The sequence below is a fragment of the Seriola lalandi genome, unplaced genomic scaffold, assembly GCF_002814215.2.
Source record: "Seriola lalandi dorsalis isolate HSWRI2012SDOR001 ecotype SW California unplaced genomic scaffold, Sedor1 jcf7180002054948, whole genome shotgun sequence".
Taxonomy (NCBI): Eukaryota; Metazoa; Chordata; class Actinopteri; order Carangiformes; family Carangidae; genus Seriola; species Seriola lalandi.
The window spans coordinates 340,327-360,632 of NW_019525499.1; the positions used below are offsets into that span (position 1 = coordinate 340,327).

Sequence of the window (20,306 nt, forward strand, 5' to 3'; positions counted from 1 at the left end):
GTGGGTGGGGGGGGACTCTCACCAGACCTGTTTACCCACCAATTAGCATCAGACAGACCGCCAGAAAGTTCCAGCAGTCAGCAATAGAGTGGTGGTGAGGAAGAGGAGTGTGACAAAAAAAACAAAAAAAAAAACAGAAGATAGAAAAGCAAAAAGACAGAGCGTTACACATTTGGCATCTGTTTGGTCTTGCTGATCTACTGAACCTACATTTTAAGTAAGTCCTAACAAACTTGTTCAAAAGAGAACAGAACAGACTTTAGGCCTTCATTTCTGCATGAAGACGACCATGATTTTAAGTGTTGGTTTAATTCATCAGGCCTGAGAGTTCATATCCTGTTTCAAAGGCCTGAGAGCCTCACTGACGGTCAAGTTCAAACTGAAGGTCGGGCTAAGTTAGGCGGTTCCTTCCCCTACGCCATTTTGTATTCCCAATCAAATCGAACATGTTTATTTGCAGAATGCTCTCACAAAATGGCTGCTGATGAGCACTGTCAAATTAAAGCATAAAAAAGAGAAAGCAAAGGAGAGACATCAGTGGAGAGCCAAGCCCTGGAGCAAGCGTTAAGGGCGACGGGTAGAGCAGAGGCTGAATGTGTGGGGCTGGAGCTGGATAATTCTCCCTGGACAATAATCTGCCTTCCAGCTAATTGGTGAATGGGCTCTGGGTTGCTGCCTGTGGCAGGAACTCTTGTTTGGGCCTAGGAGGCAATAGACTGAATATTCAGTTAGAGGATGGCTGGGCCTGTTTGTATATGCCTGGCCTGATGCGCTGTAGGACAGCTTGATAAGTATGGCGAGAGCTGCATGGGCCAGGGGCCTAAGGTAGGCTGGAATGGCTCTGGGGCTGCGGCCAGGTACAGTGGCTGCTGGGTAAGTGGGAGGTGGCAGAGGCGGTGGCTGGCTGGCTAGATGGCTGGAGTGGTGAGGAAGAAGAGGGGGCCCAGTCCGCACTGCCTGCCTAAGTGGGCACTATTCAAGCTGTTGCCCATTAGATGTGGGGTGCCAGGGCCTGACCAAGCGCGGAGTTTGCAGCACCCCATGGTGCAGCCGGCATCCCACGCCAGAACCACCAAATGCCGCGGTTTATCAGAGAACGAGCACAAATTGGAGTCAGACGGTGGACTTGGAGGAACAGAAGACATTTGCCAACGCCAGACACCACTGACCGCTGCTTGGACTAAAGTAAAGAAGACTATATTCTCTCCCTGTAAACACAATATCACTCAGAGATACACATACATACAAACTTAAGTCACATACACAGGTAGCTGTGTGTGTTCATAAACACACAAATAATAAGGGCAAATCTTCGCGTACATGTAAAATACACAAAATATACAACATATTTTGTTGTAATTTCAAATATGAAAAAAACAATGTGACTGATGAAGCTCTGTTCAAAGTTGAGTTACTTTTTGGAAGCATTCAGTTGCCAAAACCAAGGTAAAGGAGTAAAGATAAATAATGTCTATATATTCTAAACATGAAAACTAATGGAAAACTAAAGCGAACAATTGCGGAAATAAATACATATTGATATTTATGCTCTGTAATGACCCTGTGCTGCAAAATAACAGGTGTGGAATTACCATACAGGTGATCAGACTGTGAACCCGGCCTATAGCAAAAACATACAAACACACAAGCTTTGTTCGCGACAAACGAGACCGATTGTTTTAAGACACTGATGATCACTGCAAAGAGATGAGGAGGAAATGATACTGTTTCTGTTATAGAGGACCATCTATACCAATAAGTTATACTGTGACAGTATTTGAGTTGATAACTCCATCATCTTCTCTATATTTAAATATCAATAATTTTAAATTTGTCTTTTATAAAGTATCAGACTTTTACAGATTTGTGAATTACCTGTCATATCTTCACCTGCTTTCATCTAAGATCTAAATAACAATATCAACAGAAATAAAAACACTCTTGATTGTATTTTTTTAAGATACATTTGAAATTAAACTGATACATTTAACTATATACGTAGATTAAAAAAAAAAAAAACAGTATTCAAATCAATTATGAAAACTGATGCACCCAAAGCTATTATTTGACTTTGATGTTGACACAATGTTACTGACACTGTACTATAAAATTACAACTGTTTGCTATTTGCTCGCATCTCAAATGCTCAAAAATGGTGACAACCCTGATGATTCATTCTTGTGGAGGAATTCCAGTGGATCCACAGCTATTTATGATGGACTGCATCAATCAGACAACATTAATATTCAACAGTTTGATATGCAGAACTACAAATATGATTCCTGCTTATGTGTGAGTGTGCTTTTTTCATGTGTGCGACTGAGAGATGGTGAGACAGAGGCCTCGTGCAGGCCTGTCTAACCGATACTGCCAACAATAGACGAGAAAATAAAGTGACATATTGAACATTTGCTGTGCTGCATATCAGCGATGCTGCGTACAATAAACATCTGAATTGTTTTGTGTAGCAGGCGACACACGGTGTCACACAATTTTTTCTCACGCACCTCGATGTGTTTTAGCACGTTTTTATTAAACCTCGGGGTGATGTAAGTCAATCACTCTGCTCCCCTCTCTTCATCTTGCCGCTCTACCTTATGAAACAAACACATCAAACGCAGAGGTAGCCTGATGTAGCCTCACTGTTCGTTTGCTCTCTGCCCAGCCCATATTTCCATCTACAATATCTGTCTATCTATCCGTCCAGAGCGTTCTCATCTCTGCTCCGATCTTTTTTTTCTGCTGTTTCCATCTCTCCCTGCTCCCTCCTCTTTTCCCTCCCACCCTTTTTTTCCTGTAACTAAACTGGCTGTGTCTCTCTCCATCTGCTGGTTCTTCCTTCAGCGGCCCTGCACCTGTTCACACCTCCTCTCCTGTTGGCCACCTCTTCCCCCCCCCCCCTTTATCTCTCTCTTTCGCTCTCTCTCTCTCTCTCTCCCTCCCTCTCTCTCTGCTCAGTGCGATGCTGCCAGGCCCATTCCTGGCTCAGTTAGCCTCTCTGTCATTCAATCCATCTGTCGGCAAGTCAACTTTGTTTACAGCGGGCGGCCCAAGCCTCTTTTCTTCTTCAAGGAGCGCTAAAGCCCCCCCACCACCACCAAGGTCAGTGGCGAGCCAATTGTGCCCGAAAAACAGAAAACTGCAAATGTTAAATTAGCAAAAAAAAAAAAAAAAAAAAAAAAATGCTCCCCCCAACACACACACACACACACACACACACACACACACACACACACACACACACACACACACACACACACACTATGGACAATAACACTCTTGAAATATGCACATCTTAAAAGCTGTTTTTAACTCTCTCATGCATATGAATAAATGCATGCATATATAACAGACAGTTATAAATACTCATGACCCTCACAGAAACAAACATTTGCTGTTAAAGCACACACTCGCTCAGAGAAAAACCAGCTCTAGATTGAAGTAATTAGCTGCTGATTGGCCTCTGTCATCATCTATCTGCTCTGAAAACAGAGCGAGAGAAGTTTAAAAGTCTTAATTGGCACAGATGATTGGTGGTCGTAACACAGGAAGAGCGGACTGGCAGCACAGGCATCTGTGATTTTTAAAAATAAACACAGAGCATACGTACAATATGCTCCCCTGCTGACCCAATCCAGAAACCCAGGACGCAACGTCAGTGTCAAATCTGTGCCCTACAGAAATAGTTGTGGGTAGCATATGTGGTAGAGCTGGGGGTCAAATCAATTTCAGCTGAGAAGGTAAACGACTGCCGAAAATTAATTATTTCAATCAGGATAACAGTTTAAAAATACTTCTCATTACATTTGAGCGTATCATACATGTTTGACGATATGAAAGTTTTGATATAAATATATTAACAAATACTGTATATTGTAATATATTAAATAATAAGATTGTGACAGGAAAAAATTATTGAATTAAAAAAAATATTTGCATGTTTACAAACATACAAGTGCATTTCAAGGTGATGTTCAATAATAAATCTGGATGCAACGCATGTCAATTTTTCTAATAGAAAAAAAAAAGATTACAGAGAAAGTTTTATATGAGGAAAAAAACAAATCATTGAGAGAGAGAGGTGTGCAAACTCAAACTTTGTACCACATGGAGTGTTCTCTCCTGGTGTGAGCACAATCCACCTGTGTTGGAATTCACTTCACACCTGAGACATAGCTGATGTTGTTTCAAATGCCCCTCACTCCTCCCACTCAGTTATAAACTTGGGGGCAACTGGCAGGAAGGAACATGCGCCATCTCTCTCCAAACCCACTCCTCATAATCTTTGGTGAACTCCTCCTGAATCTGCTTACTTGCCCACCTCTTTTCCTCATTTCTTCCACACCCTATGCAAACTCATCTCCTCTCCTGTCCTCTGTGTCTGTACTCCTGGGCCATTAGATCAAACGCCTAGTGAGGGAGAGGTGGTCATTGAGGTGGAAAACAAAGAGAGGCTTTTTTAAACTCAGCAGGAGGGACTAGGGCTGGAGATGGCACTGTAGGGGGGCTTGTGCCCACCTGGTGCCCGCCATTATATACACACCATCACTAGCCTCACAGCTTTTTGTCCTATGCTCCCTTCTGCCTCCTCTATGCCATCCACTCACTTGTCTCTCAATAAAAACTTCCTCTGGATTCTCCTAAAACCTCTTCTCCACATAATTTCCATATCTCCTCTACTTCTTTATTCTCAGCTGCATCTACCTTTGTCTGTTTGCCCTGCCTTCCATTTCCAGCTTCACCTCTAGTGTCATCTTCTTCATATTTATTCTGCCATGTCTTTACCTATATCTCCTTACTAACAGACTGCATTAAACAGCATCACTGTCAGGGTCGTGTGTCATCCTTCAACCTTTTTCACACAGCGCTTCGGTTTGAATGATGAGAAACTATGGTATTTGACAATGGGCATAATTATTAACAACAAGCTGTAATTGAGCAACAGGCCTTTTGAAGTATGTTCATCTCTTTGAAAAATGCAAAGGCTTTTTTTTTTTCACAAGCTATATGGATTGTCTTCATTTTATGATTGCTTATGATAATGATTACACCAGAGACAATAAACAGCAACACTGCTTCTTATTATTTCAATGGATAATGTGTGGAAGCACTAAAAACTAACACTGCAATTGTTTATTTTGTTTTAGGTTTCTCTCAGATGTCATGGAACATAAACATAGCGCCAAAAGTGGACCAGCATAACTGATTTCATAGACGGCATTCCTTCAATAGCTGATGGCAAAGCCTCACATCCAGTGCCAGATGCATGTTTCCTGTCCACTGCTTCTATTATATAACACCGTCCTTAACTCACTCTCTTCTCTACCATAATTCTTCATGTATCTTCCACATCTCCACTCAGCTGCTACATTGCTCCAGTCTTATCCTCATCCCTCCTATCTCTTGCGCCTGTCTTTTTGATCATCCAGATAAAATCTGCAGATGGGGGCAGTGTCCTACTACCTATAAGGCACTGCTTGGCAGTGTTGTGCCCACAAAGGGCAACAGAGAGAAAGGGATGGATTGAAGACAAGAGACAAAAAAGAGAACAAAGTGCAGCTATATGAAGGATAAAAAAATGAAAAGAAAAGAGGATGAAAAGATAAAAGGACAGATCAATCAGGTAAAAGAGAGTGAGTGAGGTAAAAGAGAGAAATGAGGGGAAAAGAAGAGCAGAGAGAGGTTCTGTCATGTTGGATGAAAGCTGTGCCTACTGGGCAGTGGGCACAGTGTAGAGTCACTGATGGTGCCACCCTCACAGCAGGGATGTGTGAAGGCACAAAGTTGACCAGATGACACACACACACACACACACACACACACACACACACACACACACACACACACACACACACAAAGATCCATGCTCACTGCGACCACAATCCAGTAACATGCAGTACAACCCACTAAAACGAAGAAATCCCCTGGTAAACTTGTCACTATATCCTTTTTAACCAACACCGCCGGAGACAGCCAGGGATTTTTTTTCAGAACATTTCAAGTTGTTCCATAAACAAACAGATACATGCATAGTTTGAAGAGGTGGTTTTATGCATGTATTGCGTGAGAGGGAAGGCAAGAACAGATGAACCCAGAATCAGGTACAAAGTGGATGGTGAATGGAAGACAGAGAGCTGGTGCTCTCCCTTTCGTTCTCTGTCCTCCAGCCGTAGTGTGTGTATGTAGGCCAGTGTCCCAGGGCACACTTGGCTGGGGTGACAACAGTTGTAGCCGACAGATTTGCCTCCATCTTGCCTGAGGTCTCCCAGTCAGCGATCTGTCTATTCCATCCATTCCCAGCCCCGCAGGATGGACAGATTACAGCTCTGCTTAATAATCCTGGTACTTCTGGTGTATGATTTTCCACTGCTGAATTCATAGCGTCCACATTTTAACCATTATTATATTTTTCTAGTGTAATTAAGTTGATGCAGTTACAGAGTTAGAGTTAGCAAGGTAAGCTCAGGGGGGCTCATGGTATCATTTATGCTCTGATAAAATAGAGATGGTGGATGGATGTAAGGAGGTGTGGAGAGATGGGCACTCGTCTCCTGGCACTTAGCAGCATCTACCTACAATATATGGCTTGCATGAGTGAACAATAAAGGAAACAATGCAAAAGATAAGAAAAAGATGTACACAGCTGAAATGACTGTGAGAAGGAAGAACAAGGAATAAAGCTATTTGTTGGATATGCTTGTCATAACTACACTACTGTTTCCCCCAGATGTAAATATTCATCCTTCACTCATCTTGAAACAGATTCAAATCTCTATGACATTACTGATTTAATAATATTAGTTGTATAAAATCAATTCAAATGTAATCCAAACACTCGAACTGAAATAAGAATTTGAAAATCAAAACATTACAATCTTGAGATTTGGTCTTTTTTGTTTTAGAGATCATGGACTACTTGATAAAAAGGACTGATGTTAAATACAACACTCAGTGTTGAAGATCAGTTAGTGAAGCTAAGCAGTTTCATGAGCTACAAGAATCATGACCTCACTCTCAGGTGTCTTATGTTTAGTGTATTTGCTGTAACTGTGGACATACTACAACAGGGTGAAAGTGATAGTGGAAGACCAGAATCATAAGCAGGGGAATGGAAACAACACAACACGATGAGAGCATTTAATTAGATAAGGGCTGCATTAGAAGAAGTCTGTGCTTTTTTTTTGTTGTTCTCCAAGTTTTTCACAAACAAACACAGAAGAGACTCACTTGATCAATGTCAACATGTGTACAACATTGAAAGCTTTTGAAATTATGAAAACACGATATGCTTAATGTTAGGATAGAGGAAATGTTCCTGCTCAAGAAGCCATGTTTTTAAAAAGGCTTTTTAATGAACTAATAAAATAGTGTTTTCTTACCCAGCTTGACAAAAACACACATTGTTTTAATTACTGTCACGTCAACTAAATTAACACAAATAAACTTACAATCAAAAGACCAGCGAAAGAAAGATGCAGCAGAGAGTAAGACAGAAAGACAGTGTGACAGAGAGACAAAAGGAAATGAAGGGTCAAAGAAACTAAAAGAAAGATAAAAGACCAAGCAGGTCTCAACAGACTGAGCAAGAGAGACAGCAAGAGTGCGAGAGAGAGAGGTGAGAAGGCAGGATGGCAGAGAGGGCACTCCGACAGCGAGGAGAGAAGAACGCGGCAAGGTCTCGTCACCAGGCCAACGGGCCCACCACTGTCAACATCATGGCACTCTGTGGTACACACACACACACATACACACACACGGCTGGCCGACGGCCCTCCCAGCTGCCCTATCCGTAACTGTCTGATTAGTTGTGCTAAGCAGCCCCTCCCCTGCCAACCATGGTGCCATCTGCTACCCAACAACATGGCTGCCGACCAGACAAGCACACGCGCACACAAACACACACGCAATCACACAAAAACACACAGCAAGCCTCATACCTGGCACTGCCCCGCTGCTGTCACACAGAGACACACACATCAAACTTAACAGACACAGGTGTAGCCCAAAGGTATCAACACTTAACATTTGCACAAAGGCGTGCAAGCAAACTCATCTAACTGCACGCTCACACAGGAGTCAAAATGCATCACAAAACAAGGACACTTCAAACATGTGCTCACGCACACGCAGAAAGTCACACAAACATAGTTGCTGTAGAGGTTGTGTGCATGCATGTGTGTGTTGACAGTGGTTAGGCACTGTTAATGCCAGGTAGAAAGAAAGATGCTGTGCTCAAGTGTGTGCGCACTCGCTGGCAGCGCTTGAAGGTTCATTATGGCCCCCACCTCTCCTGAGCGACTGCAGCCCGCATGGCGCCCCGGCCCTTTTATTCCGGGCCGTGATTGGACAAGGGCCTCCCACCGAGTTGGTTTGCAGCAGTTTTGTCGCGCCCAGATTTCACTCGCTGCTCAAAGCGAGCCTCTGGCGGGACGCGGCATCTGCTGCCTCACCTTCCTCATTTACACTTCTCCGCCCTCACACACATACACACGGTTCTGTTCACCGCCTTTCCAGACCTTGCTATCATGATGTACAACTGAGGGAAGAAAAAAAGAGAGAGAGAACCAAGTAGAGGTACAGAGAGAGAGAGCAGCAGCGTGACATGTTTAATAGAGTTTGGGGAACTTTGTGAACAAGAGTCACAGCGGTTGGTCTCGAGCTTTGTCTTGACTCTCTCTTTCTACCTCTTCCTCTCTCTTTTCACTTCTTATCATCTATCTTTGGATTTCATGTAAAAGAAAGGAGTGTGGCCTTAAAACTCAGGAACTATGTATCTCCTCCTAGCCTGTCTGTTTTAACCACAACTTTATTAATGTTGATCAATATGCATGATCTGTCATCTCATACCATTTTCTCTAAGTGTTGAACCCATTTCGTACTGTTCATACTGTGTTAACACCTCATCTCTTCTCTCCTAACTAGACGTGGGTGAAACTGTATAGGGCATGACAATAAATGCATTCAAAGATCTCAGCATCCAGTCAACAACACTTCCCTTTACAACTGTAACACTATCTGAGCTGCTCTGACACAATGAAACTAATATCAGCTTGTCTGCCATGCTCTAATTGTTGAAAATATGCGATGTCAAAGTTGGTAGAGGTCATACATTATAGAGTTTGTTCACTATTGATTCCATTGCAAGGGAAGCCCAACTTCCCAAACCACAGATCCCACTGCATTCCCAGGACAGGTGGGACAATCAGTATAATCCCTTCAGTGTGTTAGATTTGCCATGGCGTCTCCTCCTCCCACTTGGAAATGCCCCGCATATCTCCACAGGGAGGCGTCCCACATTGCCACAGTGATCTCTGCCGGAGAGGTGGGCAAAGTTGTCCCTGTGTCTCAATACTCATCCATCCCATGTAGGTTCAAAAGATCCTTAAAGTGTAACACTGCTTAACAATAATCAAGGTCTGCAGTTCTTCTTGAGAACAGTCTAGTTAAGCTCATTCATCCTTTTCCTAGTATCTGACAGTTTTCCATTCATTCTTTGAGGCCAACTGGAAGAGTTTCCCCATGCCCCCCCCATACTCCTTCCACACCTGAGGTTTTGCTTCAAAGACCATAAAAGCTTCAATCCTCTGGGCTACCCAAGCCCATAAAGCTTCCTTCAGCTGACAGCTTCCTCCACTTCTGGTGTCCATCAACAGTTTCTTGGGTTGCCGCCACTGCAAGCACCCATGCAAGTTTCATTGCATCGGATCTGCCTGCCAGCATCCACGCCTCCTGATCAAATTCACTACCAGAGGGTTTTAGCTGAAAGCTCTACTGTTCACGACAAACAGACGCAGATCAAATTATATGAACAGTCATGTTTGGACATTTCCTGGCCCAGGAATCCAGTTAGAAGTTCTAGGTGAAAAAGTGATAGCAAGCTAACTTATTCACTGAAGTATTTTCAGCTTCAGGTCCGTCTACAGCTCTAAGCAAGTGTCCTCATGAACATGGATGCTTGATTTCATGGGGATAACAGAACTGGTGGAAGATTTGGGGCTTCGCAGACATTTGACTTATCCCAAACACAAAGCAGGCCTCAGGTCTCATCTAACAATGGATACACTAACGCATGCAAACACACATCTATCCATTCAAGCCTATCTGGCATGTGTAGAAACAGAAGTTATGCTGGGCAGTTTTCACGATGGCCTTTGGGATCTGTGATCACAACACAGGGAGAGAGAAGGCCGGATGGAGACAAGGAAAGAAGAAAAGAAAGAAAGTGAAGAAAGACAGGAGCAAACAAACAAAACAAACTTAGTAAAGCCCTCTGCTGGGCTGGGGCTGGGACTGGAGTGTGTGTGTGTATGTGTGTGTGTATGTGAGGCGATGTGAACAGAGTGGCAGGGATTAGGACAGATCCTGGGCTGTCCAACTCACAGCTGGCTGATGATCCAATCCTGGAGCACAGCACAGCGCACCAGCCGCCATGGGACCCACGGATGCGTGCATGCATCTGTGTGTGTGCGTGTGTGTGTGTGTCTGTGTGCGTGTGCGTTTTTGTCTGTGTATACAGGCATGTGGATTCGACTGATGTGCATATCAGTGTGCACATTTGCAAGTATGCAATTGTACAAACCAATATGTGTGTGTATGTGTGCATAAGTATGTGTTTATTAGAAAGGAAGGAAGGGCTATCAAAAATCAAACAGAGGCTGGCTGTGCTTCATGTCCCCTGTTTGAAGACGGGCTGTGATCATTTGGGCCACGAGAGGAGGACAGAATGAAAGGGGAGAGCGAGCAAGTTGCAAAGAGAGAATCAAAGAGCTGCCTTCGATGGCTGGTCATACAAATGCCTTCAAGCCTCACGACTCACTCTCTACCAACACACTCAAACACAGTTACACAAACCAGCCCACTAAGGCTACAAAGACTCGTGCATGACTCTGTAGTGAACAACGAGAGAGGGCAAACAGAGGCATGACTACGAATAAACTACATGTGGTTCTGCATAACCCCAGAAGGCCCACAGATGGACAGACAGAGAGCAAAAGAGACAGAGGCAGAGAGAGGGAGGGAGGGAAGGGGACAATCGCTTGAGGTCTATTCATGTAGGTTGGAGCAGCATGACAGAAAAGCAACAGAGATCATGACAAGTGAGTAAAAAAACCAAAAAGGGTGAAAAAACACAATGCTCGCCTGAAGAGGGACAAAGGCTGTGACAAAATTTCAGCAGGTGTGTATGCGACAAGTGGATGTGTGTGGGTGTGTGCTGCTGTGTTTGATGCTTGATTTGCTCGCTATGCTGCTCCAAAAATGTCCACGGTCCCCATTTTGTTAGATGCCCTCCTTCATCTGCATGTATCTCAAAAAGACAGTTTAATATATCTTTATCTTTATTGTGATATTATAGCAATAGACAATGGCTGGATCAATGGATAGATGGGAAGACTTTATGGCCCTCTAAAAAACAGGTTTGGGAAAAGTAGCCTGCTGGACAGCTTAAGTGTGATGAGACCAGAAAACAAAATCCTCATTGAGTTTCTTTCCGTATTCACAATGCTATGCAACTTGATGATGAACATAATATCAAAAAGTGACCTAGTGATGACCCGCAGCTGCTCTAAAGCTAAAAAAGTAATTTGTACATATTGTATCTTTCTAAAGGCATCAGTATGTTTCAACCCAAAAGCTTGTCAGATGATCAAACATTGTCTAAACTCCCATCTGTCCACACCTTTTGTCTCACACATTCAGCCAGGTGTGCAGAGGTGAGAAAGTAAGCAGAGTTCGAAATTCTCTCTCAAGCTCTCTGTTTGTAATTGATCACACAGTTATGAATGCCTTTGTTAGAAGAAAGATTGTTCGAACGTGTACGCCGTTATCTCAATACTTGAACAATTATTACCCCTTCAAGTCTGACTGTTCAGAAGAGCTATTAACCCATTTACCAAAAGTGGTGGTACAACATGGCATAGTTATTTAGTGTGTTAGTTTTTTTTCTCCAGGGATTTGTAGTTTTTATGATGGTTATCCCTGTGCCCTCCATTTTCTGTGAATTACATTATGACAATTCTGCTTTTTAAAAGTTCTAGCACTGTGATACTGCATGTGAACATGTGAACCTTCTTCTCATGCAGTACTGTAGGAAAAGGAATTACATATTAAATCAGTATCAGAAGTGGCTTTCACTGCTAATGACCAAAATTGAATTTGAATGGCTACACGCTCAGCCAAGTCAACAGCTGTCAAACATCTAGTATGCATCTGTGGACAGATAAAACTATAAACTCTCTCATGCACATACACCCGCACACATGGCAGTAAAATGGTTTAGTCCAGTGACTCCTCTAGCACAGGTCAAAGTCATCATGTTGCCACATTAATATGCATGTCATTCTCCACAGCTGGCTGCAAAATACACACACAAACACACACACACACACACACACACACACACACACACACAAACACAAACACACACATACACATGCTCCTTGCTTCATCCCTTAAAACACATCACAGCCCGCCATGCAGCCAGTGTGTCAGCGCTGGCCAGCTGACAGAAAAACACACTTAAACACAGATCAGAGCCAGGAGCAGCAGTGGACACAAACACACACACCACCAGGCTGACGGACACATAAACCCAAATACACACAAATATACACAAACACACACACACACATACACACACACACACAGACTGAACAAACTTGTCTCCCGCAGCCTTCAGCACCACAGGGCACCACCGCCACATCTGTGCCCATCTCAGACACCTCGGCTGTGGGCAGCGGGGGTGAGAGAGTGCCCTGGGCGGTTGGCATGGGCTGGCATGGCCCTGGCAGTGGATGGTGTGGAAGAGAACAGCAGCCAGCGAATGACAGGAGAGATAGAAGGAAGGAAAGGAGAAAAGAGGAATGCAGGAGGACAGGAGAGATGGGATGGAGAGGACAATGAAAGATGAGATGACAGTGAGAAAAGAAAAGGAATTATTTAAATAATAGAGGATGATAAGGAAAAACAGCTAAAGACATGAAGACAAAAAGATGGACATAAGATAAATGTATGGCTGGATGGGTAGGATGAATATATAAAAGAGGAACAGAGGAAATGATACAGGGAAAAAAATGGGATGGAAAGATGCAGCAATAGAAAGAAAGATAGAAGATGGAGATAACAGGGGGAGAGCCGGTAGCGCCCGTCGTGAGAACGAGTGCAGGGCACTGGCAGGTGGCACGGAGGCCAGGCTGTCCAGTGACCATCAGCCACACTTTTCTGTGTGTATGTGTGTGTGTGTGTGTGTGTGTGTGTGTGTGTGTGTGTGTGCACGCCAGGGACAGAAGAAAGGCTCAGACGCCATTTTGGCTCTGCTGGAGCTGTTGCTGGGCTGGGCACTGGCCTAGTGGCACAGAGCGGGAAGTGTGTTTGTGTGTGTATATATGTGTATGTGTGTGTGTATTGCATTATGTTGTGGCATGCTTAACAGGATTAGAGGTGACCTGGTGAGGTCCAGTTGGTACCGGGACCATGGCACAGTGGCGCGCATGTGTGTTTATGTGTGTGTGGTTTGTATAATAGGATTAGCTGTTACCTGGTGCGGTACAGTTGGTGTGCTGGTCTGAACTGGACTGGACTGGGCTGAGCTGGGCAGGAGCTGGGCAGAGGGGAGCGCTGTGTGTATGTGTGTGTGCGTGAGTGTGGTGGCATGTATAATAGGATTAGGTACTACCTGGTGAGGTGCAGTTGGCGCTGGGCATTTGCCAGCTGTTCTGCTAGGCTCAGGGCTTCGGCCTGCCATTGGCTCCCATCCTTTTGGACCGCCTCCAGATGCTGCCGACAGCCAACCAGCTCTGAGCTCAGCCTTTCCACTTCCTGTCCCGCAGAGATGGAAGGAGAGAGGGAAGAGGTGGTAAGGAAAGCTTTCACAACAATCTACCTCATGCCCTCAAACAAACACAATGTCAAAGGCTGATTACAACCTCATGTAAAGGTTGACAGGGAAATGATTCGAGGTTTAATCTTCTAAAATTAAAAATGTTTGATTCCAAACGGTAAAACTGTATTTTTTATTTATTTTTAAATCAGAGCAGTTCATATTTTGTATGAAGGATTCTAATTCACAAGGGCTGTGTCACTGAAAAGTGTAACCAGGACTTTTCTTGCACTGCATTGTTATCTTTATTCCCACTGGACTGTCTATATAATAAATTCTTCTTCAAATTATTTGGAATAAATGTGAAAGTTTGACCATAAACATTTGAGGGGATCTTGATTTTGCTTCTTGCACGTCAGTATAGCTTCCTGAAAAAATGGTGACTGCTTACTAAATAATCAACAAATTAATTGATAACTTGGATAACTTTAAAGTTACTGACCTAATCTAATTCATCTAATAAATCTCAACTAATCAATGGGTTGAACGCAGACGTACCTGGGCAGCTTTTTCCATCTGTCTGTTGGTCTTAGTGTTGAGCTCTCGGAGCTCTCTCTCTGCCTCATCTTTCTTCAATTGGGCCTGGCTGAGTTGATATCGGAGCTCCACACTCACCTAGAGATGACAAGGACTGATTAAAAACAGCCAGTCCTTTTATTAACAAATATTACTTCCTGTCCATTTTTTCTTTTTATCATCATTCCCCATCCTTATCTTGATGATCACTCATTTGAATCATCGGATGAGTGTTTTTTTCCAGTGTAAGGCTCAGTGATTCAAATACAGTATGTTATAGTACTCTAATGACTGTTTCTATCTTCATTATATTTAAAATAACTACACTATGTGCTTCGATAATTTTATCACTATCATTTATTACTAATAATAAAAAAAAAAACAAAATCACTTAATTGTGAGGAATTGCTCACAAGCTAAAGTTGGTAAGGATTCACTGTCTTCACGACACTTTAGCAGGGCATCAAATTTGTTGAAATGAAATGCTTGAAATGCCAGAGTCTTTCAGTTTAAGCCAAACCCTGCAGCCCACTAGGGAATTTAGTCAATGCTTTTCTACCATTTGCATGCATATAGACCCAAATTGTACATTACAACATTATTAAACCATAAACTAAGCATGGGTCTTTACTTTACTTTAAACTTATTTATGCACTCATGTTGAATTTATTCCTCCCACAACAGCCAGAAAATAAATTGAACTGAAATAGATAAAACTCTGCTACCATCCAGTGGATTTCAAGAGGCATTACAAGTAGACAGCACAAAAGTATCAGGAGTGTTCTTCACCTCTGTTCCATCAAAGCTAAAGCCATCTCTTGTTAGGTGCTGGTCAAGCAGCATTTCAATCTTTCATTGAAGTAAGGTAGCTGTATTTTCCTAAAGCTGAAACAGCCTTAACAGTTGTCCTGGATCATGTTGATTCAGACTGCACAATGCAAAATATGGGCAACATAAGCACCAATGATATCTAACAATACATGTTGACTTAATGCCTTCTTGCACAATGCACACACACCGCACCTTGGTATTGTCTTGTTCCTGATTGGTGAGTTTGCGAAGAGTGTCTTCCAGCTGATTGGTCAGGGAGGTCTTGTCTCTGTGAGCTCTGTCTAGTTGCCCTTCCAACTCAGCAACACGCTGTGAGAGGCTGGACACCTGGAACACACAATTTTTCCATGGACATTTCATAAAAAAGTAATAACATTCATGCTTGCTTTTTACAGAAACTTAAAGACCTTCAATAAAAACTGCCACTATACATGGACTCCATACAGTTAAACACAACAAATAGTAAATATTTCGATATTTGTACTACGCAATCGAATAAAAAACATTTAATTTAATATTTCTGCCAAACAATTTAAGTACTTCCCTCTTGTGGTTGTTAATCTCATTGAAGTATGAGGGCTCATTTTCAATTTGTGCATTAATATTCAAGTAGAGTTCAGTATTTCAAGAGAAGCAGAACTTTGGATTGGTACTACATCCACATAAAATAGTTCCAGTCCAGAGTTCTCTATACACACAAATAGAGAATAAGTAGGATTTACTGTATGTGCCAGCTCGTCTTTCTGTTTGCGGGCCTCAGCACGGCCCTCTTCTCTGGCCTCTGCCAGTCTCTCCTGCAAGGCCTGTGCTTCTCGTTCCAGCTGTTCCCTCTGTCGAATCAGCTCCCTGGACAACTGCTCACACTGCACCTCCACCTGCATGCATACAGATACAGTCAGTTTGCCAGGAGTAACCAGCCACAGAAAGAAGAGGAAACACAATATCAGAGGACAACTCAGGAGGAATCTTCTGGCTGAGTCAAAGAGCATTAGAAATAAAAATGCTGTTTGAGTGAACACAGCTGGAAAGGTGTGTGTATGTTTCCCATACCCTAGCTTTGTGCAGATTTGCTTCTTCCGCCATCTCCACGGCCTGTTTGACCTGGAGACAGGCAGACCACTCCCTCTGTTGCGCCTCCTGCTGACTAGCCCTCACAGCACGCAGAGCCACCAGTAACTCATCACGCTCTCTGGAAGATCAACAGACAAGAAAATGCTCAACCAGCTTTAAAACAACATGGGGGCCCTTATTTTTTCGTATCTCTCTGTCTTTGTACATGTTTAGTATTTTGCTATGCACATGTAATAACTAATAAAAACAGGTGATCACATAAAAACATGAGCTATAAGAAAATCTCCTACAGACACATAATTAATGAACAAAAAATATTCAGGGTACAATAATGTAATCAGAAATTTAAACCTTAAATTACAAGGTATGAAGAATCGGTCCACTGTGGATAACTTGTGATGATCTGCAAAATGTAGTGTGTGTGTGTGTGTGTGTGTGTGTGTGTGTGTGTGTGTGTGTGTGTGTGTGTACTGACTTTGTGAGCCTGTCAATAGCCTGGACATGCAGATTTGTGTGAGTCCCAGCCAACACAGCTTCATGCTGTGCACACTTTAGACACAATCCTGCCACACGGGGAGCCCCATCAGCCCTCAGTGCATCCACAGCCTGCTTCTCCCTGTGTCTCAGACGAACCTTCACATCTTCACACTCCTTGTGACTGACTGACAGATCCTTCCTGTCGATGGAAGAAAAAGATCAGATGGAGAAACAGAGGGGGAAAAGGGGGCAGGAGATGAGTACTGTTCTCTTAATGCTTAAAAAAACAAAAAAAAAAGGAAAAAGCCTGAGTTACTGGCTACACTGGCTTCACAGCATAGCATGGTAGTACACTGACCTTAGGGAGATGACCTGGGCCTCCAAGCTTTCAACCTGGGCCTGGTAGATAACTTTCAATTGTTCCTGAGGAACATAAACATTTTCAGAACATATATATGTGGCTTTGGATCACAATGAATTAAACAGGATGCGATGGTATGAGATTATGATTCCACAACAGGTTTTCAGAACAATTAATGGCTGTTTTTTCCAGTTTTAAAGAGTTTCAAAGAGGTCACATTGCAAAGGACTGCACAAAATAAGCTGGAAATACAATTTGGTACATATATATATATATAAACATTTTTTTAGTAAAGTAAGTAAAGTAACACATGGGCAAAATGGGAATTTCCCAAAAATTTCTTGTCTTGACCATAAAGATAGAAACCTATGATACTGAAATTCTATGACTGCTGAGACCCATGTGGGATGAAGATGGAAGATGAGAAGTGAACAGTAACTAGAAGAAAGGGGAGCACAGGTCGATTATCCCTACCAGTTCATTTTTCCATGTGGAGTGTTCTGCTCTCTGCAGCACGCTGTGGCCTATATTTGAGGTTATGTGGCCGTTGGCTGCCATACTCTCATTAACCTGAGGAACACATCAGGACAGATAATGAGCCACTTTTCCACAGGTGATCATTTAATCAACAATGCCTGTGTTATTTAGAGTTTAAGGTTATTAACACCTATTTATGTGTAGTTTACATTTATTTTGATCACTTTGCAATGCTTGTTGGATATAATGACATTTACTCAGTTTCTGTCTTCACACTACGAAATACTGCATGAAACAACAGCCATCATGGCTGACAAAAATTTCCTCAAATTATTTTCCTTTGGATGTCAAGTGATGGACAGAAAAGGTTAAAACAAGTAAGAGAATAACAGAATAACACACCGATATGAAAATACTGCTATGAAAATATTCAACTCAAGCAGAACTGCCTGCATAACAATGAAATAAAACACACACTATTTACCAAAAACACCCAAATCATACACAAATGTATGATTTGTCTTTTCGAACACACACACATACACACACAGTACCATGGAGTTGCGGATCGTGTACTCTTTCAGAGATTCATCCACAGCTTTGGATTTCAGCTCAGATTGCAGCTTCTCATTCTCCACAACCACCACTCTGATTCGCTGTTTCATCCCCTGCAGCTCTTCCTGAAGTCACACACACACACAGAAATTAATCGAAACTTGTGTCTATATATAGACACACACGTACATTTGTGCACATACCTTGCAGAGATTGACCTCAGCCTCCAGGTGTTGAATGTACTCTGATTGGTTGTGAATCATTGGGACCAAATCCTGAAAGGCAGGCAAACTGGTCCTTCCTTCCTGTTGGCCTCTCTAACAAGGGTAAGAAGAGTGACAATGAAAAATGAGACACAACACAGCAAATGGCATGCAAAATACTGATACCATCGGAAAGCCTGAATGATTTACCACATTTTACAATGGAGAATGTAGCATAACAGATCATTCTGTAATAGGCTTTTTGGTCTAATGCATTTAAATGGTTTGCCATGCAAAGCTGCATATTCTACCTTGGGTGGAGACTGTGTCTTTGAAGGAGAGAGAGGAGCAGGAATTTCTCTGCACTGCTTCAGTAGAAGGCTCTTCAGTTGATTAACTTCAGTACCAAAAGACACACAAGAAATTATTATAGATTTGTGTACTGTCTGTCAACAAGATTATGCAGAGGGAAATCTCCAGGTGCTGCTCTATAAGGTCAGAGCCTCTGCCAAACTGCTGTCAAAACTAATCACTGAGTCACCTGCTTCGCTCTGTGTCTTTTGGCTCCATACTGCCTTGTCCTCTTCTGCCATGGCAGAGAATAGGCTGCCATCACTGCCTCTGACCTCCTCCACCTCTTGCTCCAGAGCACTGCTCAGCTGCTGGATATTCTGGTTGGCTCGCTCTGAAACCAATATACACACAGAGACATCTCTTTCACTATATCATTTCTGTGCCACGTGACAGTTGAGTTGGTGTTTTTCAACTTTCTCCAATTTTTTAAACTTATAAATTGAAGAAAAGAACCATAGAAGCACCACCTTGGGTTTTGGGAATACATGATTGGCTTTTGTCACCCTTTTTCTGACACTTAAAAGGAAAAAACCTCCTCAAATGATCAAGAAAATAATCTTAACCAAAATAATCAGATTACTTGATAATGGAAATAATCATTAGTTGCAGCCCCATTTCATTCAAATACTTTCTAACCAACAGTCAATTTTTTTTGCTTAAAAAACTTTAACAATTAATCAACTGTCAAAATTGTTGACCATTAATCTTTCTATCAACCAACTAATCAATTAATCAACTAATCATTTCAGCTTTAGAGCATTGGTTGGTTTTCCAGAGCCTGGGTAAATAATGTACCTGCCATGTACAGTCGGGCCCAACAAATAATTTGAAGCCCCTGGCCCCTCAGGAGGTAATCTGGCCATGGTTAGTGGGACACTTCCTTATAAAAAGATTTGTACTTTTTTATCATTTGAAGTTTGAATATCTAATGTAAACCAAGTCAATTCAATATCAGTTTTGGCCAAATATAGCCACATTAATGAAGGTGGATTTCTAAAACATATAATAGCTGTTACTCAGCTTCACTATCAATTTACACACGTTGGTGGCAAATGTTTTTGGCCACCATTACCATTACTTGGTAATGGTGAAATAATGTTAGCTATCTGAAATTAGAGCACGATAGATTAATGTTTGTTTTCATGATAATGTAGCCTTACCTAGCCCAGGACGCTTGTTCGTTAATTAGACTGAGGAATCAGCAACAGGTGGCAGTGACACTGCTTAATAATAGAGGTGTCGGTGACATTGCTCTAACGCTACGGCTGTAAGTATAATTGACACATTCACCTTTTATGACACCTAGCTATAACACAGCTAGGCTACTGTATGTAATTTACAATTTAGCTGCTCATTATGTAAAGAACTTAAGTTAGCAAATTTAGCAAGGTAAAACGTCAATTTACGTCTCAGTTCTTTCAGGTAAGCACCCAGCTGCTCCGGTTCCTCCTCGTCTGAGTCCAACGGTTTCATTGATGTATAACTGACGTTATTTCACGTTATGTTACCAACTAAACATGCTAGGCTAACTAAACATGCACAACTACAACAACAACAACGATCATATTTCGCACGTCGTAACGGT

At 42.4% G+C, this 20,306-nt stretch overlaps 1 protein-coding gene across 3 annotated transcripts in view; it reads right to left on the reverse strand.

The window, feature by feature from the left end:
* Positions 1–20,306, reverse strand: part of sdccag8 (SHH signaling and ciliogenesis regulator sdccag8) — a 58,146-nt gene extending 37,840 nt beyond the window's left edge. The window contains exons 1-13 of one of the 3 annotated variants that reach the window (XM_023394451.2): positions 20,128–20,305; positions 18,909–19,052; positions 18,679–18,764; positions 18,368–18,481; positions 18,164–18,289; positions 17,607–17,702; positions 17,130–17,194; positions 16,770–16,970; positions 16,274–16,412; positions 15,946–16,098; positions 15,416–15,550; positions 14,375–14,491; positions 13,673–13,815 (exon numbers count right to left, since the gene is read on the reverse strand). In XM_023394451.2, coding sequence (XP_023250219.1) covers positions 13,673–13,815; positions 14,375–14,491; positions 15,416–15,550; positions 15,946–16,098; positions 16,274–16,412; positions 16,770–16,970; positions 17,130–17,194; positions 17,607–17,702; positions 18,164–18,289; positions 18,368–18,481; positions 18,679–18,764; positions 18,909–19,052; positions 20,128–20,194 — 1,586 coding nt within the window. In that variant the 5' untranslated portion in view covers positions 20,195–20,305. Of the gene's footprint in view, positions 1–13,672; positions 13,816–14,374; positions 14,492–15,415; positions 15,551–15,945; positions 16,099–16,273; positions 16,413–16,769; positions 16,971–17,129; positions 17,195–17,606; positions 17,703–18,163; positions 18,290–18,367; positions 18,482–18,678; positions 18,765–18,908; positions 19,053–19,881; positions 20,063–20,127 lie in introns of those variants that run through there. The other 2 variants (XM_023394454.2, XM_023394453.2) reach the window with 2 other exon arrangements.